This window comes from Microplitis mediator, chromosome 9 (assembly GCF_029852145.1).
Source record: "Microplitis mediator isolate UGA2020A chromosome 9, iyMicMedi2.1, whole genome shotgun sequence".
In the NCBI taxonomy this organism is placed as follows: domain Eukaryota; kingdom Metazoa; phylum Arthropoda; class Insecta; order Hymenoptera; family Braconidae; genus Microplitis; species Microplitis mediator.
Window position 1 is genome coordinate 21,110,447 of NC_079977.1, and position 23,951 is coordinate 21,134,397.

The window sequence follows — 23,951 nt, forward strand, 5'->3', positions numbered from 1 at the left end:
TTTTTTAATAATAATTAATATTAATGAAATTATTGTTATCAATGTTATTCTCTATCTAAGGGTAGTCAGATTATTTTTTTAGTCCACGTTCAAATTTTCAAAATTTTATCAAAATTTTTTTTCTCATTCATATAAATATTCACCAAAAGTATGTCTTGTTGGTACTCATTCTTCCGGAAATTTCCTCCTCTACAACTTTGGTCCTCATAAAAATTTTAATCAGACCAACGGTTTACTCAGAACAGTAACTTTCACTCTCCTGCGAATATTGAAACCGTGACCCGAGTTTCTAACTCAGAAACTATTGAGTCTAGAGAAATTTTCATAAGGACCAAAGTTGTAGAGGAGTCAACTTCCGGTGGAAAGAGTACCCACATGACCTACTTACCCCCGTTTGTTTATAGACGATTTTAAAAATCGATAAAAATCGTCAACAATTTTTTTTAATTATTTCAGGCCTCTTGAGATTATTTATATTTATATTTTTATTTATATATATTTATATATTTTGTTTTTTATTATATATTTTTTTTATTTAATACAACTGCCGATTTTTTAATTAAAATCGGAGCGACATACAAAAAATGAGTTTACTTTATTATCATTATTATATATTTTGTTGTTCAGGGTGGCGTTATAATACCATTGTTACAATTACACATTATATTAGTTGTCCGTTATTAAATAATAAGCGTCGAATTACGTTTTTTTTTATTTTTTTAAATATTTTTTTTTTATTTATTATTTTATTTTTATAATAATAATATTTATTAATAATAGTCAGTTAGTAGTAACTATTTTTTTACTCAATTACTTTTCACTACAGCATACATGTTACATCGCGAAGCCCAGTCGTTAATTTTTATTTATTATTTTTTCAAATAAATTTTATTTTTAACTCTACGCCATTTTATTTTAAACGGAATTTTATTTTTTTTATATTTTTTAATAAAATTAAATTTTATTATCTGTAATTCTGCACTTTTTTAAATAAAACTAAAATTTTATCGGTAACTAAATTTTTTTTATATATTTTATATATTCATATATATTTATATTTATCAAAAGTATGTCTTGTTGGTACTCATTCTTCTGGAAATCTCCTCCTCTACAACTTTGGTCCTTATAAAAATTTCAATCAGACTGACGGTTTGCCCAGAAACGTCACTTTTACTCTCCTGTGAATCTTAAAACCGTGGGCCGACTTTATAACTCAGAAACTATTGACTCTAGAGTAATTTTTATGAGGACCAAAGTTGTAGAGGAGTGAATTTCCGGTGGAAAGAGTACCAACATGACCTACCTACAAAAAAAAATTGATTTAAAAAAAAAAAAAATTCCGTTTTTTCTTGACCAGATAAAAAAAGCGATTTTTTCGTTGAGTCGCCACCTAAACACTAAAATCTAGTAATACAGTCTGCATTAGCTTTTATTATTTATTACTTAAACTTCAACTTCATAAAATTACAATTTATAATAATAATCATAATTATTATTATTATTTAAAATTAATAATAAAGGTTAATAATAATAATTAATAATTAATTAATTAATTAATATTTTACACACAATCGTACTAAAAAATCATTCACATCATTTATTTATTTAATGACAAAGTTCATTCGTCAATAGAAAAATTAATAAAAAATACTTTGGGAAAGAGTTTTTTTGCATTCAAAATTTTTTGTTTTCAAATTCACATTTTTTTAATTTCGCGCCATTAAAATTTTTTTAATTTCGCGCCTCTTAAATTTTTTTAATTTCGCGCCATTTGAATTTTTCGAATTTCGCGCCATTAAATGTTTTCAAATTTCGCGCCATTAGAATTTTTCAAATTTCGCGCCATTAAAATTTTTTAAATTTTGTGACACTAAAAATTTTTAAAATTTCGCGCCATTAGAATTTAAAAATTCCCGCCAATTTTTTAAAACAACCGGCGCCATTTTAATTCGAATTGAACCCGCCATTTTGTCGTGACGAGTTTTAATGCAAAAAAAACTCTTATTACGTAATAATCAGCACGAATACACGCTCAGCGACATGAATTCACTCACAACAATTACATTCTAAAAAAACTACGAGGCTTTATTGCGTAATTACTTAAATAAAAAAAATAAAAAAAAAAACCTAATAAAATTTGCGTGTGAAACCGGCACTTCGGATTTATAAAAAAAAGAGGCAGTCTTGATCATATTTAATAATAATAATAATTAATAATAATAAAAAATTAATTTAAAAAAAAAAAAAAATTAATACTTGGTCGCATTAAGTAGAACACGATGCCGTCTACTGCGCGTCGGCTCGCCCGATTTCACACGACTCGTATGTCGATGGCGGTGGCTCTGCTCGGGACTCGCCGAGTCTTGGAGATGATTTTTCTTACGGCCCGCGTGTCGCGAGACCTCGCGGTGGGAATTTTTTTTTCGCTGGTAGGTTATGGTATCCCGCTCTAAGAGAAATTTCTTCTGCCTCTCGAGCAGAAACTCCTGGGGATCGAGATCGAGGGCTATGGGATCGGCCCGTAGAAATTGATCGGGATTTTTTTCAAACAAGTCGAGAGGTCGCGACATGTCGTGCTGAGGGTAATGATCTATTTCTAATTGTTGATTTAGTCGCTCGGTGTCGGTAAGTAAGGGCGCGATTTGCCGTCGCGGTAAATTTTGTTTTTGTGATTTTTGCTCATGGGATTTGCGGTTTTTTTCGGCTCGCGGTTTATTTCGCGGTTGCTGGGACTGCTGGTCCTGTTGTTCTTGACTGTTGTTGTTGTTGTTGTTGTTGTGATGATTATGATGTTTTCTGTGGACTTCGCGGACGCGCGTGTTGCCAGTCATCCAGTCGTTGTGGTCGTTGATACTGAAGCTGGGATTGAATTTCATGAAATTGTAGCATTCGGCGCGAGCACGTTGTCCTTTTATTGGTTTACCGAATTTGTTAAACCCGAGGTATTTTGTCTCGTCGACGGCGCTGCGGTACCTCAAGTATGGGCCGTTGTATGTTTCGTAAAACTGGCACATTTCGTCACGTTGTTTTTTAGGCTGTAACATAATTTAAGTTTTTTTTTAAATTTGAATTTCGCGGAATTTTACTGCCGTGATTTTGTAATCAATTGGATAATTGATTAAATAGTCGGTATATCAATCAAGTATAAATCGATATGTCGATTTGAAATTGAAATATCAATTTAAAATTTTAGGTATTGATTCAAATATCGACAAATCGGCTCAAAACCGAGATATCGATTTAAAAATCGATAAATCGATTCAATAATCGATAAATCGATCACAAAGTCTCGGTAGTAATAAAAAATTGAGATGTCGATTTAAAATCGAGATATCGATTTAAAATTCTACATTTCGATTTGAAAATCGACGAATCGATTCAACAATCGATAAATCGAGTATAAATTCTCGGTATTAAAAAAAATCAAGGTTTCGACTTAAAATCGAAATGTTGACTGAAATTCGAGATATCGATTTAAAATTCTAGATATCGATTTAAAAATCGACTAGTCGATTAAATAATCGATAGATCGATTCAAGAATCGACAAATCGAGCATAAAATCGAGATATCGGTTTAAGATTCTAGATATCGATTTTAAAAACGACTAATCGATTGTTAAATCGATGAATCGATTTAACAATCTACAAATCGAATCAACAATCGATAAATCTGTTATAAATTCTTGGTAATAATAAAAAATCGAGATGTCGACTTAAAATCGAGATATCGATTTAAGATTTTAGATATCGATTTCAAATTTCAAAATTGATGTAAAATCGAGATATCGATTTTAAATTCTCAATACCGATTTACAATTCTAGGTGTCAACTACAAGCTCGAGATGTCGATTTAAAACTCGAGATATCAATTTGAAATTCTCAATATCGATTGAAAATTCGAGATATCGATTCAAAATTCTAGATATCGATTTATAATGTTTTATATCGATCTCAAAATCGAGATGTCGATTCGACAATCAAGATATCGATCTTACAATCGAGATATCGATTGAAAAAATCGATATATCGATATGGAATTCTTAATATCGATTAAAAATTCTCACTATCGATTAAAAATTCGAGATATCCGTTCAAAATTCTATATATCGATTCAATAGCCGCCATATCGATTTAAAATAAAAAAAAAATAAACTCACCAAAGCAATTGGTTTCCAACGTTTATTAAAACAAATAAACCGTTGGGATTTTTCAGCGAAGATGTACAACTTCCTACTGAAGTCATCCGATTGCGTTGTAAGTTTTTCTGTAACAAAAAAGAATGTCCTCATTCCCATTCCAAATTTCTTCTTATTTATCAGTCTCCTACTTAAATACTTTTTTTATTTATTTTATTTAGTAAATTCTAAAATTATGAGGAATTCGGTAAATATAGATTTTTTTTTCGGTTGACCGGGTTGCCTGGGACTCGGCGACCCGGAAGTGTCTCGTAAGATGGCCGTGATGGTAATAAGTGCGAATGGTTTAAGTGTAATTCCGAGAAAACGATATTTTATGGCGTAAGAGAATAAAAGATTGTGCGAGCCAGCGGACCGAGGCTCGATGCCACTCCATACCTGTGTTACTACCATGTGCTAATGAAGGAGACACAGACTCTGTGTACTTAACTACTTAACACTCATCTTCAAGACCTTTTTCCTCCTTACTAAAAAATCTTTATAAAAATATTAACATTTACAAACTAACATAGATAAATCTTCAAGCATTCGTTTTAAATACGACTCCGGTCATATTTAGATTTTTATATATTAAATATACTTGTTATTGATAAATATGTACTGAAGTTATATAAATAATCAATAATTAGTTAATTACTTGAGAAATTCAATGATAAAATGAAAGTTTAAGCTCTGCAACTACAGGCGCCGCGGCAACCGGACGGTCGAGGGTTCGAATCCCGGGCGTTGATTTAAAAAAAAAAAAAATTTTAAACTCACGTGATTAATAAAGTTAATAATTATATTTTTTAGTGTTTATTTTTTTAAATGGACACGAAATATTTATAAATAATAAATTTTGAATAATTAATTATTTTTAAAATATTTATAATTATAAAATAATAGTTAATTACATATTTAATAATTGTTAATTATAAATAATAAAAAACTTGCGCAGTTGACGGCAATTATCAAACGAAATATGCAAATAAATAAATAATTTATAAAATCATTTTTTATTTATTGCTGTCGCGTTAACAGACGTTAATAATATTATTTTTATTTTTTTTTACTTTAATTATCCAAGTATTTGAATAATTCAATTATTTATATTTATTATTTATAAATATTAAAAGTTACTGTCGGTAATTAGCAGCCGACAATTTATATTTTAAATTACTGATTATTAATTATTGAGGATTTAAAAATTTATAAATTTATAATTTTGTTGGCGGACGTTGGGCGGTAATTACTTTTATTTAAACTCGACAATATTTATTAATTTATGCGTTGCAAGCTCGTGTTATTTATTTATTTTTTAAATTGACCGCGAAATAACCGCCAGCAAATAAAATTCAATTGATCCAGATTTCGACTGAAAAATTTCTATTATTATTTCTCGTTCTGTTTAATAAAAGTTGACAAGCCAAAAGTATTAAATACCGCGTGACAAAAAATACTTATTATCCTCTTAATAATTAATAATCTAATTAAATATTATCATAATTATTTTTATTTTGAATTTCCCTCCATTTTAATTCATCGAAAATTTGAATTTTAAGTATTCCCTATCAGAGATACGTGAAAAATTACAATGACCTTTTTTATTCAGAATTAAATTCTCTACAAAAAAGGTATCTTGTAATTTTTTCATAAAACCAATAGTTACCCCACAATTTTAATTTAAACCCATCAGCAAAAATAAATTCCCCAAAAATAAATATTGATAAAAATTTCGTATTTTCCAACCTCCGACTTAAAATTCCAGCCAACCTATCAAAGATACATCAAAAATCCACATGAACAATTTAGTAGCTCAGTAAATTTTCTACAAAAAAGGTCTCAATCACCTTTCACCCAAACTCAATAATTCCCACACAATTTTAATTAAAACCCGACAGTAATTAATGACACGAAAAATTTCACAATAAATTTTTTTGAAAATTTTTAATTTATAAATTTAATTGACATTCGAATTAAATGCTCGTCCGGTTAAATATCCTCGTGCGACAAGTAGCCGATGTCACTTTTAATAAATTTAATTGCAGCATTAATATACGCGAGCAATTTGTCGGTGCCCCGAGGCGCACTGACAATTTTATAAACTAATTTATTGTTTATAAAATAAAATAAATAATCATAAAGGCCGGGAATGTTTGAGTGCAATTGCATTTACTAGTCGATAGATCTTGATACCGACAGATTAATTTTAAAAATATACATATATTTATATATATTTTCTCTCTTCTTTATATTTTTTTCGCGACCGCTTTTATTGAGACCCGAGTGGGGATGAGTGGGTTGGGGTGGGGGAGGGTAAATTTGTAATGCAAACGGTTTGTTAATGATCGAATGAGAGGAGAAAAGAGGGTGGGGGGGAAAGAGTCGAGGGCTAGTTGTGTTGGCCGAAGGTACGCGATCTTAGCGAGGTCCGTCTTTTGCGGATGGAGAAGATTAGAGAGTAAGACCACAAATGAATTAAAAGCCAATTTTAATCAAAAGCGAGCACCGGCTTTTAGCCGCAGATTATCCCGCGTATGGATAATAGGTTTTGGGAGGGGCTATTATGACTGGTGGGAGCCTGATCTTTTGGAGTCAGGTCACGAGTAATCTGTTATATAAAATGTATTTGTAATATATAATGTATCGATAATATTTTATTACTATTTTTATTTTATTTGGGTTTTGCTCTGAAAACTGATCGCTGGTTATTTTTTTTTAAATTCGGACAATCGATTTCGAGTTCGATATATCGATTTTTATTAATCGATTATTAATTCGAGGTATTTATTTTTTTAATACAAGGTTTTTTAGAAGAAATCGATTTGACGATTGAAAGATCGATTTATAGTTTTATAAATCGATTCATAGTTCAGTTGATCGATTGGTAGTTTTAGAGATCAGGTGACAGTTTCAAGTGTCAAGTGATAGTTTTATAGATTGATTGATAGTTTCACAGATTGATTTATAGTTTAGTGTATCGATTAATAGCTCCTTAGATCGATTGGTAGTTTTATAAATCAAGTGACCATTTCTAAAATCGATTTGTAGTTTTTTAAGTCGATTTATAGTTCCTTAGATCGATTAATAGTTTTACAGACGATTGATAGTTTTGTAGATCGATTTATAGTTTTACAGACGATTGATAGTTTTGTAGATCGATTTATAGTTTTATAGATCAAGTGACAGTTTCTAAAATCGATTGATAGTTTGTTAGATCGATTTATAATTTTGTAGATCAATTTATAGTATTATAGATCGATTGATAGTTTCATAAATCGATTTAGAGTTCTATAAATCGATTGATAGTTTAGCAGATCGATTGATTTTATAGATCAAGTGACAGGTAATAAAAATGATCGATAGTTTGTTTGATCGATTTATAGTTTAGTAGATCGATGAATAGCTCTTTAGATCGATTGATAGTTTTATAGATCGTTATATTTTCTAAAATCGATTTATAGTTCCTTAGATCGATTAATAGTTTTGTAGATCGATTTATAGTTTAGTAGATCGATTGATAGTTTTATAGATCAAGTGAAAGTTTCTAAAATCGATTGATAGTTTGTTAGATCGATTTATAATTTTGTAAATCGATTGATAGTTTTATAGATCAAGTTATATTTTCTAAAATCGATTTATAGTTTCTTAGGTCGATTTATAGTTCCTTAGATCGATTTATAGTTTTACAGACGATTGATAGTTTTGTAGATCGATTTATAGTGCAGTAAATCGATTTATAGTTTGGTAGGTCAATTAATAGCTCCTTAGATCGATTGATAGTTTTAAGGATCAAGTGACAGTTTCTAAAATTGATTGATAGTTTATTAGATCGATTTATAATTTTGTAAATCGATCGATAGTTTTATAGATCGAGTTATATTTTCTAAAATCGATTTATAGTTTTTTAGGTCAATTTATAGTTCCTTAGATCAATTTATAGTTCTTTAAATCGATTAATAGTTCTTTAGGTCGATCAATAGTTTCTCAGATCGATTAATAGTTTTGTAGATCAATTTATAGTTCCACAGATCGATTAATAGTTTTATAGATCAAAAGACAGTTTCTAAAACCGATTGATAGTTTATTTTATCGATTTATAGTTCCTCATATTGAGTGATAATTCTGTAGATCGATCGATAATTTCTTAAGTCGATGTAAACTTCTACAAATCGATTCATAGTTTAGCAGATCGATTGATTTTATAGATCAAGTGACAGTTTATAAAATCGATTGATAGTTTGTTAAATCGATTTAAAGTTTTTTACATTAAGCGATAGTTCTGCAGATCGATTTATAGTTCGATAAATCGATTCTACTTAAAACTAAAATAAAATTTCCAATTCTCTACCGTAAAAATTCGTTTAAAAATTCCCTAAAAAAACTGTTGCAATTTAAAAATTCTCTATAAACATCTCAAGCGAAAGCGGAATGAGGACCACTGTCTAAATAATCTCTAAGAAAAGTCCCTCCTTGACCCTATCATTAACACCTAAACGAATCCAACTTATTTCTCTATTCTTTTTTCGTCCTTTTACAAATATATCTCATGGAATAGCATTCGTAATCCACACCGACTTATTCTTTTCATTATCCATCAGTTTGTCTACCTCACCTCTAAAATAACCCACACACTCACACACACTCACACACAAGTGGCTGTGGTTATTTCACACTCGCGTTACGTGAAAGGTAAGAGCGACAGGTTGAAGAGCTCGGTTTCCCCCAATGACGCGATAATCACTATCCGCTTGTACACTAGATTAATTAAATTTCATCGTACGCGTACCGATGATTTTTTAACGTCCTCATATAATATCATATATATCATGTATATTCATATATAAAATAAATTCAAAGTGACCTGTGACGTTAAATCTTTACCTTAAGTCGGTAACACGCGATCTAACCTCACAATTTAATTTAATTTTTTTAAATTCTGATTGATTGCAATAAAGTGCAACAGGCAAGAGCCTAAGCGAGAGTTTTAACGCTCGGGACAGAGACTGAGAACTTTAACATGGGAATGAACAAGATGGAGAATAAGATTAAATACGCTGGCTGATGATTAAACAAGATGGATCTCAAAATGAATTAAATTTTGATTGATATATACGGCAATGAAGCCGGAGACGCCCAACCCAACAAAGGCGCCAACTAAAATAATCTGTTTATTCAGAGATCTTTTCTTATTATTCCCGTGTAAAAAAAATTTCTTCCAAAAAGATTCCAAAAGAGTTCTGCATGTGGAACTTCTAAACATGAGACAGATTAGAACTTCGAATGGAACTTTTTTGGAACGTTAGTAATTTTGATGGTAAATAAAAAGTTTTTATGAGTGAATTTAGAGTCAAAAAAGAACGTTCTTAGAAATTTTTGGAATTTTAAATGGATATTCCAAAAAAGTTCCATAATCACCACTTTTGGCCTTTTTCGAAAGCTAAAAAAGACGTTCCAAAAACATTCAAAAATGGTTCAAAAATCGTTACTTTACAACCTATTATAGAACTAAAGTAGATGTTCCAAAAACATTCCAAAAAAGTTCCAGAATCACCACTTTTGACTTTTTATGGACTAAAAAAGGCGTTCCAAAAACATTCAAAAATGGTTCAAAAATCGTTACTTTACAACCTATTATAGAACTAAAGTAGATGTTCCAAAAACATTTCAAAAAAGTTCCAGAATCACCACTTTTGACTTTTTATGGACTAAAAAAGACGTTCCAAAAACATTCAAAAATGGTTCAAAAATCGTTACTTTACAACCTATTATAGAACTAAAGTAGATGTTCCAAAAACATTCCAAAAAAGTTCCAGAATCACCACTTTTGACTTTTTATGGACTAAAAAAGACGTTCCAAAAACATTCAAAAATGGTTCAAAAATCGTTACTTTACAACCTATTATAGAACTAAAGTAGATGTTCCAAAAACATTCCAAAAAAGTTCCAGAATCACCACTTTTGACTTTTTATGGACTAAAAAAGACGTTCCAAAAACATTCAAAAATGGTTCAAAAATCGTTACTTTACAACCTATTATGGAACTATAGTAGATGTTCCAAAAACATTTCAAAAAAGTTCCATAATCACCACTTTTGGCCTTTTTCGAAAGCTAAAAAATACGTTCCAAAAACATTCAAAAATGGTTCAAAAATCGTTACTTTACAACCTATTATAGAACTAAAGTAGATGTTCCAAAAACATTCCAAAAAAGTTCCATAATCACCACTTTTGACTTTTTATGGACTAAAAAAAGCGTTCCAAAAACTTTCAAAAATCACTTCTTTTGCATCTTTTGTAGAATAAAGACGTTCCAGAAACATGACAAAATAGTTCAAAAATCACTACTTTTGAATTTTTTATAGAACTAAAAAAAAACGTCCATAAAAAATTCCAAAAAAGTTCCAAGAACGTCCTTTTTTGACTCTAAATTTCCTCATAACAACTTTTTTTTTACCATCAAAATTACTAATGTTCCAAAAAAGTTCCATTCGAAGTTCTAATCTGTCTCATGTTTAGAAGTTCCATATGCGGAACTTTTTTGGAATCTTTTTGGAACGAGTTTTTTTTACACGAGTTGTTATTATTTATTATTATTATTATTATTATTATTATTATTATTATTATTATTATTATTATTATTATTATTATTATTGTTAACCTTCGCTACCAATTTACCTCTGGGTTTTTATTACTCGGACGGACGTTTGAGGTTCTGTTAACGAAACGAAACGGCGTTTTGCTGTCAGTACAGAGGTGCCGCGGATTTCCGCCTAAGGTTACCGGTCAGTGGTATCGTGAACTCCATAGAGGGCGGACAGCTCGTTTTCGTACTCATGTGTACACACGTCATTATTATTATTGGTGGTTTAAGTATAGATGGAAATTATTATCGAAATTGCGATGTGCACGCGATCCTGATAATTTAAGGGCGGGTTTATTTTGGGGCCTTCTGAAGTATAAGGAGAAATTTTTATGTGGAATTTTTTGTTTTGTTAATTATTGGTCGGGGTTTTAATTAAAATTGTGTGGGAATTATTGAGTTTGGGTGAAAGGTGATAAGGACCTTTTTTGAAGAAAATTTACTGAGCTACAAAATTGTTTATGTGGATTTTTGACGTATCTTTGATAGGTTGGCTGGAATTTTAAGTCGGAAGTTGGAAAATACGAAATTTTTATCAATATTTATTTTTGGGGAATTTATTTTTGCTGATGGGTTTAAATTAAAATTGTGGGGTAACTATTGGTTTTATGAAAAAATTACAAGATACCTTTTTTGTAGAGAATTTAATTCTGAATAAAAAAGGTCATTGTAATTTTTCACGTATCTCTGATAGGGAATAATTAAAATTCAAATTTTCGATGAATTAAAATGGAGGGAAATTTAAAATAAAAATAATTATGATAATATTTAATTAGATTATTAATTATTAAGAGGATAATAAGTATTTTTTGTCACGCGGTATTTAATACTTTTGGCTTGTCAACTTTTATTAAACAGAACGAGAAATAATAATAGAAATTTTTCAGTCGAAATCTGGATCAATTGAATTTTATTTGCTGGCGGTTATTTCGCGGTCAATTTAAAAAATAAATAAATAACACGAGCTTGCAACGCATAAATTAATAAATATTGTCGAGTTTAAATAAAAGTAATTACCGCCCAACGTCCGCCAACAAAATTATAAATTTATAAATTTTTAAATCCTCAATAATTAATAATCAGTAATTTAAAATATAAATTGTCGGCTGCTAATTACCGACAATAACTTTTAATATTTATAAATAATAAATATAAAAAATTGAATTATTCAAATACTTGGATAATTAAAGTAAAAAAAAATAAAAATAATATTATTAACGTCTGTTAACGCGACAGCAATAAATAAAAAATGATTTTATAAATTATTTATTTATTTGCATATTTCGTTTGATAATTGCCGTCAACTGCGCAAGTTTTTTATTATTTATAATTAACAATTATTAATTATGTAATTAATTATTATTTGATAATTATAAATTTTTAAAAAATAATTAATTATTTCAAATTTATTATTTATAAATATTTCGTGTCCATTTAAAATAATAAATAATGAGTAAATATTATAATTAAAATTATATTCAAAATTAATTAATAACTTTATCAATAACGTGAATTTTTTATTTAAAATTTTTTTCCTTAAAAAATCAACGCCCGGGATTCGAACCCTCGACCGTCTGGTTGCCGCAGCGCTCGTAGTTAAGGAGTTCCAACTTTTATTTAATCATTCAAATTTCCAAGTAATTAAATAATCATCTGACTAAAAATACAAAATACTTACGAAATGGTGCATTATCATCATCACGCGCTGATGCTTTAACTGTGCGTCCAATCACCGTAATATTGCCGCTGCTGCAAGTCGAGTAGAGACTCACGGAGCGCACCATTGCCGGCACCGCCCCGCACATCACCACCTACACAATCAAAAATTTTCACACATTAAATACATCTTCCTTTCAGTTCCTAACCCGCGGAATTTGAATTTTTAATCTTTCAAATTTTTCCCGCCAATCTTTTGAAAAAACAATTTTTAGAAAAATTGATAATTACCATCAGTAGGCACAAAATCTTCGCTAAGACGGCAAGCTGTGGTAACCTGTCAACATAAAATTATAAATATCATCATTATTATTATTATTGAAGAGAAAATAAATAAATAATAGAGATAGAAATCGTAGAAACTGGAGGTTATACAATTTGTCATTGTAGCCTTGTTGCAATACAAGTTATTGTGGTGAACTAGTGTCACTTGCGTAATTACTTGTATTATGTTACCACAAAACATGATGAATTATTATTATTTATCCATTGAAAGTCATAAAGTTATCATGTGAAAATTAGCGGTCTTTAATTTTATCTCTAATCGTCTATAACTTATAAACTAAAATCGATAAATAATTTTCATAGGGAATTTTTTTAAAGGAAATTTAATTTCCTACAACTTTTGTCTCTTTAAAAAATTTTGTAAACTCAATAGTTTAAAAGTTACAGCCACTTAAAGTCTTAGAAATATTACAATTGTCAAAAAATTATAATTGTTTAAAAATATTACAATTGTCCATTTCCTAGCGTTAATTAAACTCCCAATTATTATCTTGAGGCTCAGGGTCATAGGAAATTTAATTCCCTACAATTTTTGTCTGATTAAAAAATTACCTAAACTCAATAGTTCAAAAGTTACAGCCGTTTCAAATCATACCCAAATTACAATTGTTTGAAACAATCGGTCCCGCGTATAATTGTTCAGTTTCCCGTAACTTTGGAACAATTTAACTTACGGTAATTTTTGTCAGGACCAAAATTGTAGCCCAGTAAATTTCCTTTCTAAAAGTGTCCTATGATGTCTATTTATTTTCATAACTTACTGAGATATTCTTAGTTAAATATTACGTTTTCTAATAATATTCCAGTCGATTTTTCTAGTCTCATAAATTTTATAAAAATAAAAAAATTGTCGTAATGATAATTGATAATGAATTGCGTGAAATCTCGTAGGCGTAAATGGTTAATTTAATAAAAAAAAAATAAAAAATAAGTCAACTCAAGATGAGAAATAAATCGGTTGTATAACAACTTCTGTGTTTCTCTTTGCCGCAGATTATTAATCACAAGTGCACGCACACCCGACACGCATCAAATTGTAATGCGCAACGAGAGTCATATATATATATATATATATATATATATATATATATGTATATATATATGCTCTACTCTACGCGTATCGAGTTACTGAGATTTAATTGCGCACCGACACAAACATTTTTTCGTTACCGATTTTAAAAATTAATTAATTGTTATTTTTTTTCTTTTCTTTAAATTTTAATTTATTGAAATTGTTATTATTTTTAATTTTATTTATTTTCAAATCAATGTGGTGCCAACGGAAATTATAGGGCGATTATTTTTCTGATGGGGCTTATATGATAATCGGTGAGAACGCCACGCCTGCTTGTGTTTGGATCGAGAGTTTTTTTCGCGGCCGCGGTCGCGGTCGCGGGCTCGCGAGTTCCTAACTGAAGACGTCATAAAAAATTTTTTTTTAAGAGACAAGGGGGAAAGTGGCGAGTGGTTTTAAAAATAAAATTTTGGAAATGAAAAAAAAAATTAATTTTTCCGGAAAAACTTTCACATGTGCAAATATATAACACTGTGCAAAAAAAAAAACCGACTATTTTTTTTTATGAATGGTTTGAAAATTTTGGCGGAAAATACCGAAATAAAGGTCCTGTCAAAATTCGAGCCCTTAAAATTAAGAGGTCGCTAATCGTAACTTTTCATTTCCCATTTAAATAACATGGGGAAGTTATTTTTTTCATTTGGAATTTTATAACTTGTCAGCAAATCAGCGGATCGAAAAGGTCGACTTACATTTTTTTTTGGAAATTGAATGCTCTACAAAAAAGGTCTCTTATTATTTTTCGATAAATTTAATTTTTCAAAAGTTATTCGAGGTCAAAGTTGAATTCACAGTAAATTTTAGTATTTTGTGACTTTTCCGGCGAAAATTTCAGACTTATCACAAAATGTTATAGGACCTTTTTTGTAGATCGTTTTATTTCCCACAACTTATCTCTTATAGATTTTCCGAAATTCCTAAAAGCTCGTTAGTTATTTGCATTTAAATTCCAATTTGACAAGAAATCTTCTGGCCGATTTTAATTAATTCCTTTTAAATGCAAATAACTAAAGAACTTTCGAAAATTTCGGAAAATCTGTAAGAGATAATTTGTGGGAAATAAAATGATCTACAAAAAAGGTCCTATAACATTTTGTGATAAATCTAATAGTTTCGCCGGAAAAGTCACAAAATACTAAAATTCACTGTGAATTCAACTTTGACCTCGAATAACTTTTGAAAAATTAAATTTATCGAAAAATAATAAGAGACCTTTTTTGTAGAGCGTTCAATTTCCAACAAAAAATGTAAGTCGACCTTTTCGATCCACTGATTCGCTGACGAGTTATAAAATTCCAAATGGAAAAAAAAACTTTCCCATGTTATTTAAATGGGAAATGAAAAGTTACAATTAGCGACCTCTTAATATTAAGGGCTCGAATTTTAACAGGACCTTTATTTCGGTATTTCCCGCCAAAATTTTCAAACTATTCATGAAAAAAAATAGTCGTTTTTTTTTGGCAGTCTAATATATAAATATATAAATTTTCATAAACTCACCGTAAAATTTTATTCATGACGCCATTTTTCAATTTTTTTTATTCAAATAATTTTATATATAAATATACATTCATATATTTTTGATAAAAATCACGTCCCACACAAAATTTTCAATTTTATTTCAAATCATAAACTAACATTCAAATTTTGGCGCCAATAAAATTTCAAATTTAAATTTCGCGGCAAAACTTTTTTGAATTATTCAGCAATAGAATTTTTTAACAAATTCACTGATCACTTTTTTAATTCGAAATTTTTAAGGAATTTTAATTACGAAATTTTTAACGAGGGATATAATTAATTTTTTATTTAAAAATAAGACTGAGAAATATTTTTGGGTCAACAAATTTAACGAGTCAGTAAAAAATAAAAATAATTAAAAAATATTTAACTGATTTATTAAAAAATATGCGAGAATCGCAGAGTTTGTGTGTTAGGCCGAAAAATCGCGGGCGTACTGATCAGCTGTAGATGTGAGGTCACAGTGTGATGTTAGTCTGTGCACCCTCGTGTCACACGTGGGGACTTTTATTGACGGGTTTGCTAGTGGGGATTGCGGTATTGCGGTAGGATTTTATTCCTGAGCTTTTCAGGTTACGCTTCACTACTTTTTAACATTTTTTTTATTCTTCTTTCTCTAATACTTACTTTCGGGCTTCTATCTCACAACCTATTGATTTTAGCCAATTTTTTCTTACCACCAAAATTGTAGCCCAGTAAATTTCCTTTCCAAAGACCACCTTAGTCGTCCACTTTCCCCAACTAGTTTCCCAAAAAACGCTTACCAAAGCTCGTAAACCAGCGTTTCAATTTATTCACTTTTTCAATTTTATCAAATTCCTTACAAAATATATGAGAATCGAACATCATATATGACTTTTGAATCGGAAATTAGATTCCCCACAACTTTAGTCCTCTTCATAATTACCGTAAGTTCAATTGCCTCAAAGTTACGGCCCCTAAGAAAACAATTGGCCAATTTTTTTAAACAATTATAATTTTTGTCAAATTTAAAACGGCTGTAGCTTTTGAATTATTGACTTTAGGAAAATTTTCAATCAGATGAAAATTGTAGGAAATTAAATTTCCTATCCAATGACTTCTCAGACTTTCAAATCGGCAAATAGTTTTCGAGATATCGACTAAAATATCGACAATTGGGAAAAAAAATTTGCGAAATAATAATTCAATGAATGAATTAATTTGTTTATTTTTAAAAATTAATAATAATGATAGTGATTGAGTATGAGGATTTTTGAGGAGTATAAAAATATATTTAATTATAAAATGAATATATTTAATGAGACGACGGCACGATGTCGCGACACGTTTACTAAATCAGACGAAAAAAAAAACGGTCGCGTGGCTCTAGCATACTATCAGTTGTATATATATGAATATATGTATGTATGTAGAGTGTAGTCTAAGTCATTTGGACACTTACTGGTGACTGTAAGGATTCCGGGGACACTTGATGTTGCCGTCCCACCGCGACCGTCACAGAAATCGAAAAAAAAAAAAAAATAAAATAAAAAAAAAACTAATATGATAATTATTATTCATTTACTTATTTATGACGCAATAATACGTAGAAATATATTTGGTTATGTTTTTTATTTTTAAGTGCTGCTTAAATAAATTATATTTATTTTGAATGTCAACTAATGGGTTTTGTAATTTCAGAATTATATTTATTGATATCTTACTAACTACAGTAGATAAATATTTTTTATGGGTCATTACTTTAAAGGAAATTTAGTTTCCTACAATTTTTGTGTCTTTAAAAAATTTTATAAACTCAATAGTTTAAAAGTTACAGCCACTTAAAGTCTTAAAAATATTACAATTGTCAAAAAATTATAATTGTTTAAAAAAATTACAATTGCCCATTTCTTCGCGTTAATTAAATTCCTAATTATTATCTTGAGGCTCAGGGTCATAGGAAATTTAATTCTCTACAATTTTTGTCTGATTAAAAAATTACCTAAACTCAATAGTTTGAAAGTTACGGCGGTTTCAAATCATACCCAAATTACAATTATTTGAAACAATTGGTCCCGCTCATAATTGTTCAATTTCCTGTAACTTGGCAACAATTGAACTTACGGTAATTTTTGTCAGGACCAAAATTGTAGCCCAGTAAATTTCCTTTTCAAAAATGTTATATGATGTCCATTTATCTGTTATAGAAAATGAGATAATTCGATTTATAAATTAAAAATTTCAGTGGTTCTGAAAAATTCTATTTATTATTATTATTTGTATGATATTGGATCAAATTTTTTTTTGTTAGATTCCTCATCAATCTCGTATAAACCTCCGAGTATAAGATGATACTCTACACGTTAAAATGAAAGATGAGATTAAAAGGCCGCCGATGAATCATCTGTTGTCTGGATTATATTTTTGTTGTTGTTATTGTTGTTGTTACTCTAGTCTACTAGTCTTATGTTATAGTATTTTATTTTTTTTACGTGATGTGATGGGAGGGATTATGGTGAGTTCGATGACACAAAAACCTCTTAGATATTGGAGATCGGTATGTTTATATTGAAATAAGAAAATAATACCTGCGGGTACATTTGATATTTTAAAATATTTTAAATTTTATAAGTATTTTTATTTTTATTTAGTAAGAATTTTTCACTAGAGTATTTTGTAGTTTAGAATTTAAGTTGTGTTGGTTAGAGAAGAGATTGGACGAGATTTATCGCAAGACGTGACGAAGATTATGTCGTACATTGTTTTTAAATACTCACGTTTTTAAGAGGAAATTACCATTTATATTGAATGACATTTTTTTTTAAGAAAAAAAAATTTTAATTTGAAAAAATCGATTTTTTTTGGATCGATATATCGATTCTAAGATCGAGATATCGAATTTTGTAATCGATTTCAAAATGTGAAATTTGGAGAAAGTGATGTTTTATAATTTTTTCGAGTTACCGATCTATCGATTTGAAGTTCGAGATATAGAGTAATCGATATATCGATTAGATATTTTGAAGTGTCAATTTTTTTGTGTTAATTAAAGTGGGACTTTTTTTAAAATCAATGAATTCAAACTTTTGTTTCGAAGTATCGAGTAATCGATATATCGATTTAACGTATCGAGATATTAAACTTTTTATTCAATCGATTTATTTAATTTTTATCTTCAAATTTATAGTTCTGATAAATTGGTTTTATTCAATTCGATAAATATTGAAATTTTTTAAAATCGATATATCGATTTGTATAATAATCGATGGATCGAATATTTATAAAAGGCAATGTTTCGAATTTTCACAACAATCGATGCATCGAATTTTTATAATAATCTATAAATCGAACTTTTGTAATAATCGATAAGTCGAATTTTTGTAACAATCGAATTTGGTATAATTCGATACATCGATTTCTTAGGTAAATCAATGTATGGGAATGATACAAAAATCGATGTATCGAAATTTTAATACAAATCAATACATAAAAGAATCGATTTTTTAAAAATAGATACATCGATTTCCAAAAATCGATATATCGAATTTTCACGACAATCGATGCATCGAATTTTTATAATAATCGATCAATCGAACTTTTGTAATAATCGATAAGTCGAATTTTTGTAACGATCGAATTCGGTATACTTCGATACATCGATTTCTTAGATAAATCCGCTTATCGAAATGATACAAAAGTCGATGTGTCGAAATTCAAATAAAAATCATTACATAAAAGAATCGATTACGTTTAAATCGATATAACGATTTCCAAAAATCGATATATCGATTTTAAAAAATCGAAACCTTAAAAAAATTTTTTTGATTGAAAAAAATTAAAAAAACAATTCTATTTCATGTCTTTACTCAACTAAAATAATAATAATAAAAATAAAAATAAAAAACCGCGTTAATGACCTTAATAACAGCAAGTATGTGACATGACACATATAATGACATCAGTAGCCGGTAATTAGTCCAACTCATCTTTTTTGCGTACCGCGGTGATTCTCCGCTGACTAATTTCATTTTAAAAAATTAATACGAAATAAAAATTAAAAAAAAAAACGTGAGAATACACAATTTCCTATCATCACTCACCGCACTAATTCTCTTACCCATAAATCACTCGGTTATTCCTCGAATTATTTATTATAATAAAAACATGAATCAGCATTTATTTAGAAAAAATAAATAAAAAATTTTTTTTTCATCTAAACAGTAGACATTTTTTTTTATTCAAATTATTATTTTAGTCGGCGACAGGTTTCGATTGACGACAAGTTGACGAGGCGCCTTGTCTCGACACTCATCTTCAACTTGGACTATTAAATTCTAATAAATTTTTTTTTACGTCATTACTTATGCATTCATTTTAACCTCAAAGTAATTAATTTTTTTAACCGCGAATTTTTTAAATTTTAATTTTTTTAATTTTATCCCCAATTGCAAAATTTTTTTTTTCAACTTTCTACTGATTCAAATTAAACTTTATGGATACTCACAGAAAAGCTTCAACTCCGAGAAAAATTTTAAGCTCCTAATTACGTTTTTATTTTAATTACATCACTAATTAACCACCTCATCAATTATTTGCAAAAATTTCTAAGAACAAAAAATTCGTAATTGTTCAGAAGACCATAACTTTCACAAAATCGGACTTACGTAAATTTTCAAAGAGACAAAAATGATTGTAAATTTAATTTCCTACAACTTTTGTCCTCTTTCAAAATTTCGTAAAACCAAAATTACAAAAGTTACAGCCGTTTTAAAGTATCACAGCAATTTCAATTGTTTAAACAATTTAAATTGTTTAATTAATTACCTGTAACTTTGCAACAATTGAACTTACACTAATTATCCTCAGGACCAAAATTGTAGCCCAGAAAATTTCCTATCCAAAAGTCACCCATGACATATATTTATCTCATAAATTTTCATTTTACGACCTAATTTACCCCACGTTTATATTTAATCAGAATTTTAAACTTATGAGTAAAGAATATTTACAATTTCAAAGATCAATAAGATTTAACGCAAAAAAATATATATATATTAATCTATATGATATCAAATATATATACATATATATTGATAATAAAATCCATTGATAATGAAAGATAAAGGCCCTTTATGTGGGTCAATAAAATAAATTGTATTTATTTCTCTCTAAAATTAACTTTATATATTTATATATTTATATATTTATTATTATTATTAGTGGATTTTTTATGGAATTATAAAATCAAGCAGAATCAATACGACGACGTCAGCGATTACTGACGTCGACAAACGAATGAGTAGAAAAAATAATAAGAAAAAATAATCAATTAGTATCGATTTTGGTTTATTTTTGGCCATCGGGTTCGATGTCTGAATAGTGAAAATTTTGTTGGTTAGTTGACTCGAGTTGTTTTTTTTTTAAATACAAGACCCTCGAGAAAGAAAAATAATGATAATGATAATGATAATAATAAGGTCGGATCTTGTGTGGTTTCGCCATCGGATTTCGTGTGACTAATACCTGACTCATATTTTTAGTCAGTTCCGGATAATATTTGAGCGAAACGTAATGAAATTGTGGTTGAAATTTAATTAATGAGGAGTCTAGACTTGGGAGAGAGGGTTACAATATATATTTGGTGGGGGGAAGGAATTTTGGGGTCGCGTTTTCGGAAGGCTTAAAGGCGCTTTGGGAAACTATTTGTTTGGGTAGGAAGGGTTTTGAGAAGGGAAAAGTAAATTTTGAGGATGTTGTAAGGAGTCAAGGGGAAGGTGGAGGTAAATTTTTGAGCGAATTTAAAAGCTAGTTTGGGTCTAGGGAGCAAAAGTGTTGAAATTCGGGAATTCGGTTAGAAGTAAATTTTTGAAAAATTGCCGACTAGAGGTATTGTGGTTCTGTTTTTGAGGAGAGGGAGTGTAGAAATGATGAATGTAAAGTGTCTATGGAGGTAGAGATGGTTAAATTTGGCTGGAGTCGTTTTTCGCGGTTACGTTTTCAGAAGGCTCCAGGGCGCCTTTGTGGACTATTTGTTTCAATAGGAAGGGGTTCAAATATTGCGAAGAAAATTTAGGGGAGGTTTCTAAGTGTCTCGGGGAATGTGGGAAAAAATTTTAAAGCCAAACTGAATGTTAGTGTGGTAACGCGGCACAAAAATGTTAAAATCCGTAATTTCGGTTTTTGGTAAATTTTTGAAAAATCGCTGAATGGAGGTATTGTCGTTCTGTTTTTGAGGAAAGGGAGTGTAGGAATGACGAATGCAAAGTGTTTATGGAGGTAGAGATGGTTAAATCTGGCTGGAGTCGTTTTTCGCGGTTACGTTTTCAAAAGGCTCCAGGGCGCCTTAGGGGACTATTTGTTTCAATGGGAAGGGGTTTTAAAATTGCAGAGAAAATGTAGGAGAGGTTTCTAGGTGTCTCGGGGAATGTGGGAAAAAATTTTAAAGCCAAACTGAATGTTAGTGTGGTAACGCGGCACAAAAATGTTAAAATCCGTAATTTCGGTTTTTGCTAAATTTTCATTAAAAATTTATTGAACTTGAATTATTGACTTTGTGGCTTCTCTATATCAGAAATCACGTAATTTAAAAACCAATAAATGATATTAATCTACTAAATAACAATCTTTATATTATTTCCCCAAATAAAATAATTCCCGCTCTTATTTAAATAAAAAAATGGCGATTTAACGTAAGAGTCTGCTCCGATGAACTAAAATCATTTTATTTAAAAGTTTATCTCCTTGTATTTAATAATCGCGTTTGTTTAAGCAAATAAAGAGTCTGGTATTTGACGGTCGGAAATCGGTCCCTCATTTCCCCGAGGCCATTCTCCAGTCCCATTATTTCCTTCCTCGATAATCAAACGCTCGCCGAATTGACGAAACATTCGAAACGAAACTTTTATTTTATAAACTACTTGTGTTACTCTGTCAGTAAACTTAAATTTTCTAAAGCCCCTTGTAATTTTCACGTTTCACAAATCCCGCAATTAAAGTTAATTAATCACCTTAATTCAAATATCTTCAGTTATTCAACTTTTAAAATAAATATTTGTTAATGACGACAATCAATATTAATAACATTTAAATTTAAAAACCATTCTCAATATTATCTTGGAGCTCCTTTTATATAAATATATAAATATATAAATACCATCGAGGTTCGTGTATTTTTATATCATTACGCGGTATTAAGAAAGACCACAGGAACAGAGTTGATAATTATTTAAGCATAACCTTATATATATATGTATATATATATATATATATATATATATATTCATATGTATATATATATATATAGATATAGATATAAGTTAATTAGTCGTATGTTCACTATCCACAATTATTCGCTCGCTCCACTGATTGGACGACAAGAATCCAGTCAATCGTAACTAAATCCCACCCACAAATTAAATTTACAAAAAAATTTTAATTTGCAGGTTCATAAATTTACTTATTAACTGTAACATAAATATGGATTATATATATATTTTTTTTACTCATAAATTATATATTAATTAGTTAATTTTATATATTTATTTATTTATATGTGTGAGTGTGTTCATGTGTGCAAAGGTTTAGAAGGCTGTAACTTTTGAAAAATTGAGTTTAGGAAAATTTTTACAGAGACAAAATTTATGGGAAATTTAATTTCCTATAATTTTGGTTCTGGGGAAATTTTTCAAAAAATTGATATTTTCGAAAATATAGCGGTTTAAAAGATGAGAAATTAAATTTTTGTAAATTAAATGAGGAAAATTATGGGAAATTTTTGAAAGGCTGTAATTTTTTTAAAATTGACTTTGAGAAAATTTTCATGGAAATGAAAATTGTGGAAAATTTAATTTCCTGTGAGATTGTTCCTCATAAATTTTTGGAAATATTTGATAGTTTGCTTGCAATCTTAATTTAAAGTTCTGAAGTAGGATTCAAATTCAAGATCTGAAGAATTTTGGAATTTCAAAATAACTCAGTGGAAATTTTTTTCCGAAATTCCTTAGAAATTTATTTTGTACTTTTGAAATTTATTAAAAAGTTTCACTGGAATTTCAAATTTTGAGATCTAGGGAATTTTGGGAAATTCAAAATGACTCAGAAACTATGAATTTATTTTTCAAAATCCCCATAAAAATTTTTTTACTTAAATTCCATCCTTGATTCAATATGTCACAGTAGCTTTCAAATTTTAAGATCTGGGGAATTTTGGGAAATTCAAAATGACTCAGAAACTATGAATTTATTTTTCAAAATCCCCATAAAAATTTTTTTTACTTAACTTCCATCCTTAACTCAATATGTTACAATAGCTTTCAAATTTTAAGATCTGGGGAATTTTAGGAAATTCAAAATAACTCAGAAGCAGAATTTTTTTTTTCAAAATTCCTCAGATGATTTTTTTTATAAAAAATTAAATTTCTACAGAATTGACGACACATTTTCGTCATCTGTGATATTTTTCAGGGAATTTCTCTAAAAAAAATTTATGAATTTCGAAATGGAAATTTTTTTTTTCTGTTCATGATTAATTGTCTGACCATTTACAAGTTTGTCTACTAACTATACGGTTATAAAC

At 29.0% G+C, this 23,951-nt stretch overlaps 1 protein-coding gene across 3 annotated transcripts in view; it reads right to left on the reverse strand.

Moving 5' to 3' along the window:
* Positions 1 to 594: 594 nt before the first annotated feature.
* Positions 595 to 23,951, reverse strand: part of LOC130674605 (uncharacterized) — a 93,487-nt gene continuing 70,130 nt past the window's right edge. For 2 of the 3 annotated variants that reach the window (XM_057479979.1, XM_057479977.1), the window contains exons 2-5: positions 12,766 to 12,811; positions 12,497 to 12,629; positions 4,158 to 4,264; positions 595 to 3,035 (exon numbers count right to left, since the gene is read on the reverse strand). In XM_057479979.1, coding sequence (XP_057335962.1) covers positions 2,250 to 3,035; positions 4,158 to 4,264; positions 12,497 to 12,629; positions 12,766 to 12,811 — 1,072 coding nt within the window. In that variant the 3' untranslated portion in view covers positions 595 to 2,249. Of the gene's footprint in view, positions 3,036 to 4,157; positions 4,265 to 12,496; positions 12,630 to 12,765; positions 12,812 to 15,394; positions 15,499 to 23,951 lie in introns of those variants that run through there. The other variant, XM_057479978.1, reaches the window with a different exon arrangement.